This window comes from Calliphora vicina, chromosome 5 (assembly GCF_958450345.1).
Source record: "Calliphora vicina chromosome 5, idCalVici1.1, whole genome shotgun sequence".
NCBI lineage: Eukaryota > Metazoa > Arthropoda > Insecta > Diptera > Calliphoridae > Calliphora > Calliphora vicina.
The window spans coordinates 72,789,798-72,806,229 of NC_088784.1; the positions used below are offsets into that span (position 1 = coordinate 72,789,798).

Genomic DNA, 16,432 nt, shown 5'->3' on the forward strand with positions numbered 1-16,432 from the left:
CAAATACATTTTTCTTTTAAAATTTCAATAATTTATATTTTTGAGTGATTTTCGGAAGTGGGCCTTATGACCAATTATGGACTGATCACCATGAAATTAGGTCGTGTGATTTATGTCGCTATGAAAGTTTACTATGTTGAATTTTGTGAGTATACCAACATTTTTAAGCGATTTATGCACGTTAAAGTGATTTTCGGAAGCGGGCCTATATGGGAGCTATGACTAATTATGGACCGATCGTAACAAAATTTGGTGACATGAATTTTGTATATATAAAACTTATTTGGAGCGCAATTTGTGGAGATACATTTATAAATTAAACATTTATTATCGATAAAGTCCAATTTCGGAAGGACATTTGTATGGGGGCTAGGTGAAATAATGGACCGATTTCAGCCAGTTTCAATAGGCTTGGTCCTTGGGCCGAAAAAATAATATCTACCAAATTTGATCGAAATATCTTCAAAATTGCGACCTGTACTCTGTCCACAAGATTTACATGGACTTTAATACCCTCCCCACTATGGTGGTGTAGGGTATACAAATGGAGAGGCTATCTGCCCTGAAAATTATCGCCCAATAGCAATTTGTTCTGCACTTTCCAAAGTTATGGAGAGTATGGTTAACCATCTTCTTGTGAATGATTTATATTCGATTCAATTTACTTAGCGACCGGCAGTACAGTATACGTAGAGGACGCTCTACGTAAAATGGTGTCGTTCCATTCTCCGTATTGGCGAATGTAAAGTGCTGGCTCTTGATATTTCTGAGGCGTTCGATAGGGGTTGGCATGGTGCACTCTCATCACAACTTATTGCTTTTAATGTCTGTAACGACTTCACTCGATTTATATAGAGCTTTCTCAGAGATACGGGTTGCCGCAAGGCTCCGTTCTTTCTCCGACTCTATTCCTTACTTTTCTAAGCGACCTTCTATGACAAACTTCCAACCCTATCTATTATTTTGTAGATGACAGCAACATTTGCCATTCATATTCATTCAACTAGGTCAAGGCCAAGCCTTTCGGAGATTGGAACAATGAGGCAAAACATGTAGATCTTGTGACAATCTCTGAATGGGATTTTATGAACTGGGTCGGTTTTAATGTACGTAAGACATAATGTTGTATGTATCTATGAGTGTTGTAAATATTAAGGAATCAGAAAGAAGTTCTCGATGTTCTAGGCATGAGAATTTTGTCGCTGGACAAAATATATTTTTCAAGTGTCGAAAGAAGCATTCAAGTGTCTCGGTTTGCTAAGACGGTGTATGTATTGGCCGGTTCTTCGAAGTCTATTTTTGAGATACTCACCGCGTACAAGAGAGGGCGAAGGTGCTTATCGGTGACAGTAGGGTTTCCAGCTCTATTGATTTACTGTAACATCGTCGCAATGTGGATTGTGTTTCACTCTTCTATCGACACTACAATACTACAATCTTACGAAATACGCGTTCATCAGCGGTGGCTCATCCATTCGTGGTCGATTGGGCAGTGGATCACACAACACACTACAGAGAAAATTTGGTATTTAGCCGTACTGTCCGTATGTGGAATAAGCTTCCTGTCGAATTATTAGGAAAATTCAAATCAAATGTTCACAAATACTACTCGCTCTGTCCTCCTTCCCATAACCTATTTTCCTAGATTCAAGGATTTGAAAGTGAAACTCTTCGGATGGATAATGGATTATAAATTTGTATCATACCTGGAAATTCCCAAATTCTTCCCAATGATTAAGAATGAACTTAAATATTGAGTAAAAAATGAACATGTCAAAAACTGACACAACTCTACTGTCGGAATAACGACCGAAATCCTATGGCGAAACCCTAACCTAAAGAGAACAAAGGAGATTCTGAACCTAAATATGCCAAAACTCAGAAGTTTGGAAGTATTCCATTGAACAATTCGACAATACGATTTGTAAAACAGGTGAAGAGGGGACAAAACGCTGAAACATTATCTTTGCCAATGTCCTGCATTTGGTCGAATTAGAGATTAACACTTTCATATGGACACCATGACAAACTTCGAATATCAACTCTTCTGTCGGAATAATGACCGAAATCCTATGGCGAATCCCAAACCTAAATAGAACAAAGGCGATTCTCAACATAAATATGCCAAAACTCAGAAGGATAACTTGTTAGTGTGGAAGAGCTCATATGTCTTCCATTGGTCAATTCTACAATACGATATGTCGAGCGTGGGAAGAGGAAGACAAACCTCTGGAACATTATATTTGTCAGTATGCTGCATTTGGTCGAATTTGAGATGAACACTTTCATATGGACACCATGACAAACTTGGAATATAAACTCTACTGTCGGAATAACGATCCTATGGCGTAACCCAAACCTAAAGACAACAATGGAGATTCTCTGTCGGAATAAGGAATCCCAAACCTAAAGATAACGAAGGAGATTCTAAACCTAAATATGCCAAAACTCAGAAGGATAACTAGTTAGTGTGGAAGAGATCATATGTATTTCATTGGTCAATTCGACAATACGATCTGTAAAGCATATGAAGAGAAAGACAAAACGCTGGAACATTATCTGTGTCAATGTCCTGGATTTGGTCGAATTAGAGATGAACACTTTCATATGGACACCATGCCAAACTTGGAATTTCTTAGGAATTCAAATATGAAATCACTGATAATCTATATCAAATGGACTAAGATTTAAACTAGACGACTTTTATGTTTAGAAGCTTATGGATATGGAGAATAAAAGGCCTTTCCTAAAACGAACTAAACGTCTTTCACATCGCATAATTTTTCTCTCAGTGTTAAAGCATGCACCTTAAAACAAAGCAGCATCTTCTTTGCAACACAATACACCTCTAATACTTCCGTTGTTACAACAAGAAGATGATGCACACAATTGATGACCTTTTCCAATGGAAAACATGTCTGCCAACACAGTGCAGTATGAATGTGTATGGAACGTCTGTTCAATGTGAAACGTGATTCGGTAAAATAATTTTATATTTATGGTCAACATGTGCAAGTTTTGGGAACTGCCAAAGAGGCAACAACATCGAAACAAAAAACTCTTGGCCATAAATCAAGGAAATTCATATTGCCACCGTAGAGGTTGCAGTTATTGCTGGTGCCATGCCGGTTAGTTACGTTAAGGAAAACTCATGCGTAAGCTCTCATGCAAGCTGCTGGCAATAAACTAGAGAAGATGCTGCTGGCTTGCTCGCTTGCTTGTGGTTAGTTGGTAGTCCATCATTGATCATTTATTTTCATGATCATATCTGATTTAAGTCTTTTTCGCTGTTTTTTTCTTCTTTGTTTAGACATAAACATAAAATTTAAATGTTTGCTGAAATGGCAAGTGAAATTGTAGGCTGTAGAAGCGTATAATTGTTTTAGTTTTTCGTATGTTTCATTTGCAATGATTTTGCACTTTTGTACACATGTAAATGAGTTAGAGCCGAGTGTGGTAAAACAGAATTGCTAATAGAGGTGTTAATTATGAATAATTTTTGCTTAAAATCATTTAATGTTTCCCATTATGGCCATAAGAAGAAAGTGAAAATAAGCACTAAAATCTCTGCCGAATAATGACTTGTTAAAAGTTGTGGGAAAAAATGTGTTGTTATTTTGTGTCTTGGCCATAGTTTGGACAGTGATCGATTTGTTGGTGTCTGGGGCTTAAATCCAAATCGTTGTAAATTAAAAGTAAATTCGAAAGTCTTTAGATTAATGGTGGGAGTGCAAGATTTTTGTTAATTTTTAGAACAAGTTTTTAGCATGGAAATAATATAGCCGCCCCTGTTCTATAAATCGAGTGATCCCTGGTTTGTTTTCTCGAAAGTAAAACGACTAAATCATAAGATTCGATTTACCGAACACCAAAAACGAAAACGTTACTCTGGTCTACAATGGAGAAGAGGATTTCGTTAGAAACTGAAATTACTGACATGCTCAAATTAAAGATAAATCCAATATGTACCTTAGGGTGACCCTTAATAAACGAAAGTTGGATTTTGGCCATTCTCACCACCCAGTTTGGTGAACATTAGTAAAAAAAATCATCCTGAAAAAATTTTAGATAAATCGGTTGGGGTTAAGACATTTACAAGGGGAAAAATGCATTTTTTTTTAGTTTTTGTAAACATTTTGCCATTAAAAAATTACTTTTCCAATTTAAATTAAAAGAATAGAAATGTGTGCGCAATTGTCGTTCTAATGAGACATAAGAAACAGAAATTGGTCAAAAAATGTTAAAGTTATTAAAAAATCGGCAAGCCATTAACGTGTCTCTAGCAACTAGAACAAGAAATGTAGGAACAAAATTAACATATTTTGATAAATATTAAAATAAAAGCTAATTTTTACTTAAAATATGTACATATTTATTTGTATATGAGTTTTTGTCTTCGTAGGATACCGTTAACCTATTCTTAGGTATGAACAAAAAAGTAAAATTTTTTAACGGCTGTTTCAAAACTCCATTTTCAAATTTTTAAAAATTTTGTTAAACAAATTTCAGAATTTTTTGATCATCTCATTGGGATTTATTAAGAATATAATACGGAATAAAAGTGTGAAAAAATTATGAAAATATTTCTTATAGTTTTTCCGTACCTGCGATTTAAATTTTGGAATTTTTGAGAAAAACCAATTATTTGGCAATTTTTAGGCGAATGAGCTCTATTTCCTTACTCTTATGAATTTTAAGCAAAACTTAATCAGAATATTATAGTCCAGATAATTCTAAATATACTCTGAAACTTTTACTAAAATCGGAAAACGTTAACCCTTAAATCGTGAAGGTCAAAGGTCAAATTTTTCAATATTTGGAATTTTTCATGAGAGATAGCGAAATATAAAAAATGCATTTTTCCCCTTGTAAATGCCTCTCAAAACTTCAGAGGGGTGATTTTCAGGATGATTTTTTTACTAATGTTCACCAAACCGGAGGGTGAGAATGGCCAAAATCCAACTTTCGTTTATTAAGGGCCACCCTAATGTACCTATGGTCTCCAGAACCTTTATTCGATGCTGGTTTTCCGACAAAAGTATCGAATAGATCAGAGTGGACCATTGGCACTCCAAATGATTCCAATGTCTCAACAAAGAAGTGTTGTATGATTTTTGTACTTGCCTCAGCTGAATCTGATATTGTTCCTTCGACTTAATGATCTCGGTAGTATACTTTTACGAGCATATAATGGCTTTAAGTATAGTCTCGAATCATGATCAGTTTCAGGAAATATCAGGAAGGATTTCCTTATATTCAGCAATGTTAAGGCAAGAGAATGTGTACATCACATCGAAAATTGAGATATTGAGACATTCATCGGTGAACTGTTACTGGTTATAGGGACATAGAAGTTAATTGTTTGGCTAACGGGATCACGAAGGACGGAATTACATTAAATTTCAGTGAGCGTTGGTGTTTGTCTCTCAACGAGGGTAAAAAAGGAAGCTATATCTCTATGCTAATAAAATCTGGCCTAGATGGATCGCAAACAGCGGTAAAACTATCGACACTACATTTACGAAACTTAATATCGCTGCAACAGCGATGAGGAAGAGGATTGAGACTTGTCTCTATACTGGTGATAGACTGGATGAATGACGAATTCTAAATATGGACGCATTGTTCAATTTAGCTTATGGTAGCAGAACGGGTTCCTGAACATAGGGACATAAAACTTAATTGTTTGGTTGACGGACTTGGAACTCAGGAACTACAATAATTTGCAGTGAGAACAGCTGTCACATCGGTATATCTCTCTCAAGGAGAGTAAAATGGAAGTTGTATTTCATTGCTAATAAAATATTAAAACCAGGAAAATCTGGCATATGTACAACGACAAGTGAACATATCTACCACTTCAGTGACTTACAATTTAAACTTTTCGTTCTTCGGGAGCTCTTAGAAATGACTAGGAATTTGGTAGTGATAATCCACTTTAAAACTACTCGGTAATAACAATCACTTTGTTGTAAAACACAAATACAATTTCTTTATTTTTTTTCTTCTTGGATCAGCACTCAGGGGGTGACCCCTACTCATACAAAGCATTGTATTGGAACTAGGAAAATGGGTTATGGGACGGTGGAAAGATGGTGTAGTGTTTGTGGACATTCGATTTGAACTTTCCTACATTGAAAATGAAAGGAAACACTTCAGTGTGAAGTTTATTCCACATACGTACAGTACGGATAAAGAACGAATTTTCCCTGTAGTGTATTGTGTGGTCCACTGGCCAATCGATCACAAAGAGATGTGTTCTTGATGAAAAACGTGCGTTATGTAAAAATCTGTGGGTATCAGGAACAAGTTCCCTAATATCATCAGAACACATTTCATTGTAGTACCGATAGAACAGTGAAACGCAGTCCACTTTGCGATGGTGCTCCAGCGAATCAATAATCACCTTCGCCCTCTCCTGTATTGTGTTTTCTATTTTCGGTCGAATTTAGTTGGTGTAAATAGTGAGGAAATCAGATGGAGTGAAGTAATTCCTCCACCGTTTCAAAAATCCGAGACACTTGAAGGCTTCTTTCGACACTTGAAAAATGTGTTTAGACCAGCGGACATCACATTGTATTCTCATGTCCAGAACACCAAGAGCGTCTGATTTCACAATATTTACACCATCCTTAAATACAAATGAAGCAACATGGTCTGTTTTTCGTTTTTGTGTCAACATCAAATACTGAGTCTAGTGAGCGTTGAAAGCGAACCTAGTCGCACGACCCCATTCAAAGATTTTCAGAAGGTCCCGATTAAGGGAATCCCATTCATGTTTTGCCTCATTGCAGCAATCTCCGACAGGCTTGGTCTGTAGTTGAATGAATATGAATGGCAAATGTTGCTGTCATCTGCAAAAGAATAGATAGGGTTGGAAGTTTGAAGAAGGTCGTTTAGTTTCTATCGATACTGTGAAACATTTGCTGCAAAACATTTGAGTTTGCTGATGAAAGGGGAAAGAGGAATGCCATTCTCATTAGTTCTGTACAAAAATGTCAAAAACTGAAAAGCAAAAATTGCACTGTGTTGGACACGAATGCCGTTTCAAAAGAAAATTTAAAAATGTTTTGCAGCAAATGTTTCACAGTGCGGACCGGGACTTAGAAAAATAAGGAATAGAGTAGGAGAAAGAACGGAGCCTTGCGGTACTTCTGAACTTATCTTGAACTCGTTTGATGTTATCTCGATGTAAATCGAGAGAAGTTAATACCGACACCAAAAGCAATAAGTTTTGATAAAAGTGCAGCATGCCACACTCTATCGAACGCCTTGGAAATATCTAGAGCCATCACCTTATTTTCGCCAAAACCGTGAATGGAACGAGACCATTTTTCGGATAGGAAGGATAGCAAATCTCCCTTAGAGCATCCTCTACGGAAGCTATACTGGCGGTCGTTAAGTAAAGTGTTGTATTCCAAATATTTAACCAGATGGTAGTTTACCATACTTTCGAAAGTTCAGAACAAATTGCTATTGGACGGTAGTTTTCAGGGTTATTAGCCTCTGCCTTTTTAGGAATCGTCGTGACATCATCAACCTTCCAATATACAGGAAATATGTCGGCACGTTATGAAATGCTGAAAAGGTTACGAGCTAACGTCGAAGAGCTCTTCTTCAAGATCAGCGCTGGTATGCCATCTGGCTCAGGAGACTTATTTACGTTGGGATCCGATAAAACCCTTTTTGCAGCATGAGCTCGAAAGAATATATTTGGCATAGTCACTAATACTCGTTCGAGTTCTGGTAGTGGTTGATTACTATCCGGCAAGTGAGAATTACTTGCGAATAATTCAGCTAAATGATTAGCTTTATCGATCGGGTCAGTGAATGTTTGGTCCTCCGTTAAAAAGGTCGGAATTGATGAACTAGAATCATCCTTTACTCTTTTAACGAATTATATTACGGTCTGAAATTTAATGCAGGACATAAAGGAAAGAATGGAACAAGCAATAGTTTCGGAGAGACTTCGAAATAAGTTGGAAACTTTAATTTCGTCATTTGCTTTAAGCTGTGAAACAAATAACGCACATTGTCAGGCCAATTTATAACACAATATTACAAACTTTATTAAAGCTGCTCTAAAGATCTGCAACATTTATTATAATGAAATGGAAATTTCTCTAATATTTACTCAATATTAAACATTGTTGTGTCTTTTCTTTATGAAACTTAATATTAATCACATAAAGACAGTTCCCCATCTCCATTTGTTTTGTAGCAACTACAACTAATAAAACATTCGAAAACCATTATTGTCAACAATTTCATCGTCTTCATCAACGCCATCAATGAATGTAGTTAATCGTCTGCCAAAGAAAAACATCAAATATGTAAAAAAAGAAAAACAAAATTTCAAAAAACCCAGTTGCATACAATTATTGCATTTTAAAATGATGAAATTAAAAAGTCTATCTTTTGATTACTTGTCATACATTGAAGAGCCAGCATCAAGCTGTTGTTATAGCTGGAGCTTATTGAGTTCCACAGCTAATGCGGCACCAGTTTGCTAATATTTTTAGTGATGCTTCAATCTAAAACAGACACCATCCATTCAACAATTATTAACTTGATTAATTGCTATGATGCGTTTTGTCTGTGTAACTGAAAATGTGATAAAAAACCGAAAAACTCCACAATCCAAACAAACAATTGTGATTGTTTTGTTGCAGCCACTGGCATTGCGATGGCAAAATCAACATGAATGCAGAAATACATATATTTAAGACGATGAGCATAATAAGAAAAATCTGAAAACTATAAACCAAACTAACAATTATAAAATTTCTATCTATACACTTTCTAACGCTTTGAATGAACAGCAAACAAATGGTTTGTAACGCACAATGCGTTTCGATTGTTTTTAAAAAAAAATCATATTTCAATCATGTGTTTTTAAAGTAGGAGATGATCATGTTTTAAGTTGATCGTATTGTTTAAACATTATTCGATTTTGTGCCCAGGTACCATCAGATTTTCTTATTGGACTTTATCCCTCTACCGGTGGCTTGATGTTCTTATCTGCCTTCCTGGTTAAACATTCAATATAGTTTCGATTTCTGCGATCCTCTTCTGACTGAAGGTCTCTTTTTATTTTCTTATTTGCAGTTGGCAGCCTCTGCTTAGCAGCAGGAAAACTATTATGTTGTAGAAAAGTTTAGGCACCAAAAGCAGAAAATGTTCCCAGAAAGTTGTTGGTATGGCAAGCAATATACAGTTGCGGCAAAAGAAGCCAAACATTTGTTACAAAGTGCTCTATAAATACTAGGGTATTCACTCGACTAATGATTGTTCGATTAATCGAATAATTTCTTACGAATAATTATTCGAATAATTTAAAAATGCCCTTTTTCGAATAACGAATAATTCGAACAATTTTATGTAGAATAATCGAATAAAACGAATAAATGTTCATATACATATATTTATTAAATTGCTTAAAATTTTTCATAATTTCAAATTTAAATAAGTAATAATGACTCACAAAAATTGTATTGTTTCTGAAATTCGACAAATAACTAAAGACAAAGGGACTTTCGATCATTGTAGATGAGTGTTCCGATAGCTCCTTCTATAAATATATAAATATTACTGCAAGAAGTTACAATTCTAAAAACAAATCTTTCAAAATTTTTAACTTAGGACTTGAACCAATGAAAATAAAAGGTACGGAATAAAATATTTGTTATTTAGCTGGCGAAATATTAGAAGAATCGCAATTAATAATCAAAATATTAACTTAGATTAAAGTTGAGTTGAATGTGATGGAGAATGTGATTTTGAAACGGTCGTCGAAAGTGATATTGAGGATGACATTTATATTGATTACATTGAAATAGATGAAGGCCATGATCGTAAAATATGTGTATATAAATGATGTTATTAACCGCGTACGCAAGTGTTGCATAATATTTAATAAATCGATAAATCATGAACTGCCTGACTTCAAATTAGCCACGTTCACTGACAATGATATCAATCTATTGACAGATTACCTTTATTGTGTAATTCTCCAAGACCATTTTATTAAGCAAAGATTCGGCAACGTTGATAGAGCTTGATGTATAATACAATTTGTTATAAATAATTTAGAAATAGTGAATAATTAATTTACTAAAGAATTAGTTACTCAATTTAAAACCCGAATTAATGAGCGACATAAAAAGTTCTTAATACGTTTATATTGTATTTGAATTCAGGATCATGTCCAACTAGCTCAAATTTTTTAAAGCATAGCTCCAAAACGGAAACTAAAATGTTTGCTAGTCAATTGTTTTCTAGATTTTTCGGGAGGGAATCTGATTTCTGATGGAAATTTAATAATGGACTTTGTTATCGAATGTTTTTTTAACATTATCATACTTGAATAACTTTAACGTTATTTTTTGTTTTCCTTTAACAATAAAATATTAAAAAACCTACATTAAAACTTCATTCTTTACTTTTTTTTAAAAAAAATAAATTATTCGAATAATTCGATTAATTTTAAACGTGTGATCGAATTATTCGAACAAGTTAAAATCTCTTATTCGAATTATTCGTTTTATTCGAACAAGAGAAAAATCGAATAATTCGAATACCCTAATAAATACCGAAATTTACATCAAGGAATGTTTACAAAAGATGATGATTACAATCATAAGACTTCTTAATGAGACCACTTATTATATAAGTTTGTCATTCCGTGTTTAATTTCTACATTTTTCATTTGCGACCCCGCAAAGTATATATATTCTAGATCGTTATAGATAGTGAAGTCGATATAGCCATGTCCGTCTGTCCGCCTGTATGTTGAAATCAACTTTCCGTAGCCCCCAAACGAACATGATTGATACATCAATATATTGAGAATTCTTCTGGCTCGTTCGCTATTTAAAATCGAGAAAATTGGCCCACAAATGGCTGAGATATAAGGAAAAAACCGATACAACCTAGATTTTTGGCCTATTTTTGATCTATATCTGGATTACTAAGTCATTAATATACACAATATATATCTAATGATAGATATTTCAAAGTCCATTGCAAAGATGTATATAAGGCTAAAGTAATGTGGACCTACAATGGATCAAAATCGTATAATTTGGTGAAGGGTATATAAGATTCGGCACAGCCGAATATAGGCCTCTTATTTGTTTTTGACCGGATTTAGCATCCTATCAGTTCACTATAGGTAATTTTACCCATTTTTGAGGCAAAAAGTAATTTTTTGAACTTTCATGAATGCATTTTTTGTTGGTATTTGATAAAGAAAACATTAAAGCAAACAACTGCAAGTTTTGTTTTTGTAAAAAAATAACGGCGACTTCTTAGCACGTGGTCAAAATCATTGTTTGTGAGCAAAGTGTTGAAATCTGTATATACAGAGCAATTTGTTCGAATTTTAAGTTTATTTAAATAAATAAAAAACAAACATAAATTTAAATTAAATATGCTTAATATTTTAATAAAAATATTTTGTAAAAAAATTTTTTTTGGCGAAAAAACTCATACTCATTCTGTCATAACCTTTAACTTTATAATATTTTCAGAAAAATTAACTTTGGATAAACTTTTAAAAAGTTTTCCGAATTTGGCCGGGTTTAAACAATCAGAAACGTGTTAAATGTAGAATTTTTGGTTTAATTTGTCAATTTCATGTTGCACTTTTTGAGAAATATAATTTTTCGTAGGCAGCCTCCGCTTGCAAAATAACGAACTTGCGGAAGTTTGGTTGGATGAACAAAAGAAAGTGGAGAAGAATGCTGCTGTTTACAGTTTTGTTGTTGCTAAAGTTGAATGCGGCAATATTTTGAATGAGGAATCGGCTTAGGTGAAGGAAAAAAAATTTTTTTTGATGTTTTGGAAATAAAAATGGATCCGCCATTTTGAATTTTGAAAATTTTACCTCAGATTCGAAATCAGCCATAGTAAATACCACCGTATGCCGATTTTCATGCAAATCAGATGACATTTTAAAATTTACGCCGCCATATTGGATTTTCCATTTTGAATTTGAAAAATTTTACCTCAGATTCGAAATCAGCAATCTTGAATACTCCCGTATACAAATTTTCATGTAAATCAGAAGACATTTTAAAATTTAAGCCGCCTTTTTGAATTTGAAAAATTTTACCTCAGATTCGAAATCAGCAATCGTGAATACCCCCATATACCGATTATATTGTAAATCAGAAGATATTTTAATATTTACGCCGCCATATTGGATCCGCCATTTTGAATTTGAAAAATTCTACATCAGATTCGAAATCAGAAACTTTGAAAACCCCCGTATACCGATTTTCATGTAAATCAGAAGACAATTTAAAATTTAAGCCGCCATATTGGATCCGCCATTTTGAATTTGAAAAATTCTACATCAGATTCGCAATCAGAAACTTTGAAAACCCCCGTATACCGATTTTCATCTTGTTCAGTGTTTCCTTATATACAAAAATGGGTAAAATTACCTATAGTGCAGTGGTACAAGAACAATAATGTGGTATTTGTACCAAGAAAGGTACAAATACCACCAATATCTCTCCAGAGGAGAGATATTGGGCTCTTGTTAAAAGAGAATTGAAGAGCACAAAAAAAGGTTCCAAAAGTGTGCTAGATTTTAAACGAAGAAATATATTCTTTAAAGGATCTCCAATAAATATTGTAAAATGACAAACTGCAAGTTGAAGGTTAAAATTAAATCGTGAAAGTATTGAAAATTTCATTACTGATGTAGAGCATCATTAAAACGACTTGTATCCAATATCTATTTGCTCCGCTGCAATGGCATTTATTGTGTATGGGAATTCATAAATAAATTGCTTAAAAAGCATCTTATAATAAAAATAAAAATGCAACTTTTGTTTATACATTTTAATATTAATAAAGATTTAAATGTTTTAATGTAAACCAAAACATCAAACAAATAGTACAACATAAAAATTCAACACAAATAGTTTCAAATACATCATTTCGAAAGTTTTAATAATACTCGTACTTACTACGCATTTGATAATGTTTTGCTTTAATAATTTGTAATTACAAACAAACTCTTTTAGTTTATAATTACAAATTGTTATCTTTAACAATAAGAAAAACCCCACTCTAGTTCTAATTTTGATAAAAAAAAACTCTTTAAAAAAAATATTTGGTTTCTTCAAAATAATCCAAAGAATTTTTTGTATGATTCTCTTGGTCATTGTTGTTTCCCGGTGAGCTCATTCATAAACGTCGTTCATAAAATTTTAATCTACTTTAAAAAGAGGCTTTTATGTTTTTAAGTTTTAAATTTTGTTTTTGTTTGTAACACTTTCTCTGAATTCTTAAGAATTTTTTATTGTTATTTATTTCTATTGTTGTGTTGTTTCTTTTTTTTCAATTTTATTTATATTTTATGCACTTTAGGAATTTTGTTTTATTATCATCATTTAAAATCTTTAAACTTAAGCTTTTGTTTATTGTTTGGTTTTAATAATTTTTCGATTTTTGTCTTTTAAGGTTCTCCAAAGAATTGATGATGTATCATTGATGTGTGATAAACGTATTGCTAGTTTAAAGAAACTGGCCTTAAAACCACCGCGTCCCATTCAGACAGTTACACCAGAACCGGCAGTGCCGCTACAGCCTCCCGGTGGGGCACCTCATCTATTGCGACGAAAACATAAGGTAAGTCAGATATACAATAGTTATTTTGATATATCTTCAATTCTTCTAGAGCTACTACCAGAGTAAATTTAATTGTTAAATGATGTTTTAAAATCTACATTAGTTTTAGTTATTATTTTTTATAATTTAAAAAGATTTTGCCAAATATTTTACGAAAAATACAAAACATATTTCACTTCGGACAAATGACAATAGATATTTACTTTAATTAATGTAACGCCCAAAAATATTGGTCTAACACCCACCTTAAAGTATACCGATCGACTTAGAATCACTTTCTGAGTCGGTTAAACCGTCTGTCCGTCCGTCTGACTGGTTGGCTTGCTGTCCATGTAAACCTTGTGCGCAGAGTACAGGTCGCAATTTTGAAGATATTTCGATAAAATTTGGTACATATTATTTTTTTGGAAAGGCTGAAACTGACTGAAACCGTCCATTATTTCACCTAGCTCCCATACAAATGTCCTCTCGAAATTGGACTTTATCGGCCATAAATGTTTTATTTATATACGTATCTAAACAAATTTCGCTCCAAATAAGTTTCATATCTACAAAATTCATGTCACCAAATTTTATTACGATCGGTCCATAATTAGTCATAGCTCCCATATAGACCTGTTTCCGAAAATCACTTTAACGTACATAAATCGCTTAAAAATGTGGGTATACTCACAAAATTCAACATAGTAAACTTTCATATAGACACAAATCACAGGACCTAATTTCATGGTGATCGGTCCATAATTGGTCATAGCCCCCATATAAGGCCCACTACCGAAAATCACTCAAAAATATAAATTATTGAAATTTTAAAAGAAAACGTTTTTGCTCATTTAATTGGTGTAGGGTATTATATGGTCGGGCTTGATCGACCATACTTTCTTACTTGTTATATTTTTGGAGAGTTTTTGGAAACAATTTCCGAGTTATAGGCATTTCAAAATTGAATTTTTAAAATTTTGCCATACCTTGGTCCGCTGTTTTAAAAATATAGGCGTACCGAATGGACTTGAATTTGTTTTGTTAGTTAGACAACTAAATTACCAATAATATACAAAAGATTTCAGAGCAATAACAATTATGCATCCAAAAATAAACAATATTCAATTAAAAAATTAAAAAAAGTAGTAGATTTTTTCTGTTTTTTTGGGGCGAAAAGGTGACTTAACTCTTTTTCAGAGCAAATAGATAAAAAAAACTTTCTTTAAGAACATATAACAATTTTATATTTTTCTGTAAGGTATATTTACGGAGAACATTTTGGTATAAAAAACATGTCCTATTTTTCGAATACATAGCCCCTACTCCCTTCGAAAATTTGATATGTTTTTTTTATCAAAATTTCAACTTTGGGCCACATGTTGTAAAATCCCAAAGCTGGGATCAGAAAATGAAAAGCAGCTTTGAAAACCTTGATGTGTTCCCTATGTATCCCCAAAGTATTTTCCCAGCGCCGAAGGAAATATTTACCCTATTGTAAAAACTATCATGTTTGGGATTTTCGCTTCAATTTTTAGGAATTGCGAAATTCTCTTTGACCTTTTGAAAAGTTTTTTTACACTTTGTTATTTAGAATGACAAATTTAAAAAAAAACGTTGAATATTTCATTGAGTTTCGTTAATAAATAAAGATTCTATTACATATTTATTGAGTTTCTAAAACTAAAATTTGTATCAAAATTGTATTAGGCTTGCCAATATTAGGAACAATTTGATCCACATTTATTCTGAACTAATTTTTATATACCCTTCACCTTCGTGAGAAGGGTATATATAAGTTTGTCATTCCGTTTGTAATTTCTACATTTTTCATTTCTGACCCTATAAAGTGTATATATTCTGGATCCTTATAGATAGCGGAGTCGATATAGCCATGTCCGTCCATCAGTCTGTCTGTTGAAATCAACTTTCCGAAGCCCCCAAATAACTTACATACACGAATCGAGAAAATCGCTAAGATATAATGAAAAAGCCAGGACAACCTCGATTTTTTACCTATTTTTTATCTATATCTGGATTACTGAGTTATTCATATAGACAATATGGATATCTAATGATAGATATTTCAAAGATCTTTGCAATGAAAAATATAAGACCCTAGTAATTTGGACCTACAATGGGTCAAAATCGGAAAAAATATTTATTAAGCCGATTTTTTTCACCAAAAGATTTTTTTCCGCTAAATATTAAAAAAAATTAAAAAAAACAAAAAAAAAATTTTAAAATTTAAAAAAAGAATTTAAATTTAAAAAAACAATTATTTAGTTTACCCAAAAATATTTAAAATTTTTATTTTGAAGTATAATTTGGTGAAGGGTATATAAGATTCGCCACAGCCGAATATAGCTCTCTTACCTGTTTTTGTCCTTCAAAATATTACAATTTTGCCCATAGGGTTCACATTTCCTTCGGGTCTCGAAAAATACTTTAGGGAAACCCGAAACCAGATTTTGGCCTAATCGGAATATTTGGTCGGAATCTGAAAAATATTTATTCGAAACATTACTGATAGTTCGGGAAACTTTTAGGTCTTTCACGATAACACATTATAAGTTGAAGGCCTTTTTTTATTCATTATTTCACACTTGTTGATGTTGATAGAGAAAAATTTACTTTTTTGGAATTTTCAAATTCCTTCTCTTCAATTTTCGAAAATAGTGATTTACCCCTCTATGATCCCTTTGAAAACATTTCTTGAACACTTGTTTCTCCACTCAAAATTTTATTTGTAATAGTTTAAAACAAGTAAGAGTGCTATATTCGGCTGTGCCGAATCTTATATACCCTT

At 33.0% G+C, this 16,432-nt stretch overlaps 1 protein-coding gene across 7 annotated transcripts in view; it reads left to right on the top strand.

Moving 5' to 3' along the window:
- Positions 1–16,432, top strand: part of LOC135961080 (guanine nucleotide exchange factor DBS) — a 272,808-nt gene that overhangs the window by 114,118 nt on the left and 142,258 nt on the right. For all 7 annotated transcript variants that reach the window (XM_065512551.1, XM_065512554.1, XM_065512553.1 and 4 more), the window contains exon 9: positions 13,477–13,644. In XM_065512551.1, coding sequence (XP_065368623.1) covers positions 13,477–13,644 — 168 coding nt within the window. The remainder of the gene's footprint in view (positions 1–13,476; positions 13,645–16,432) is intronic.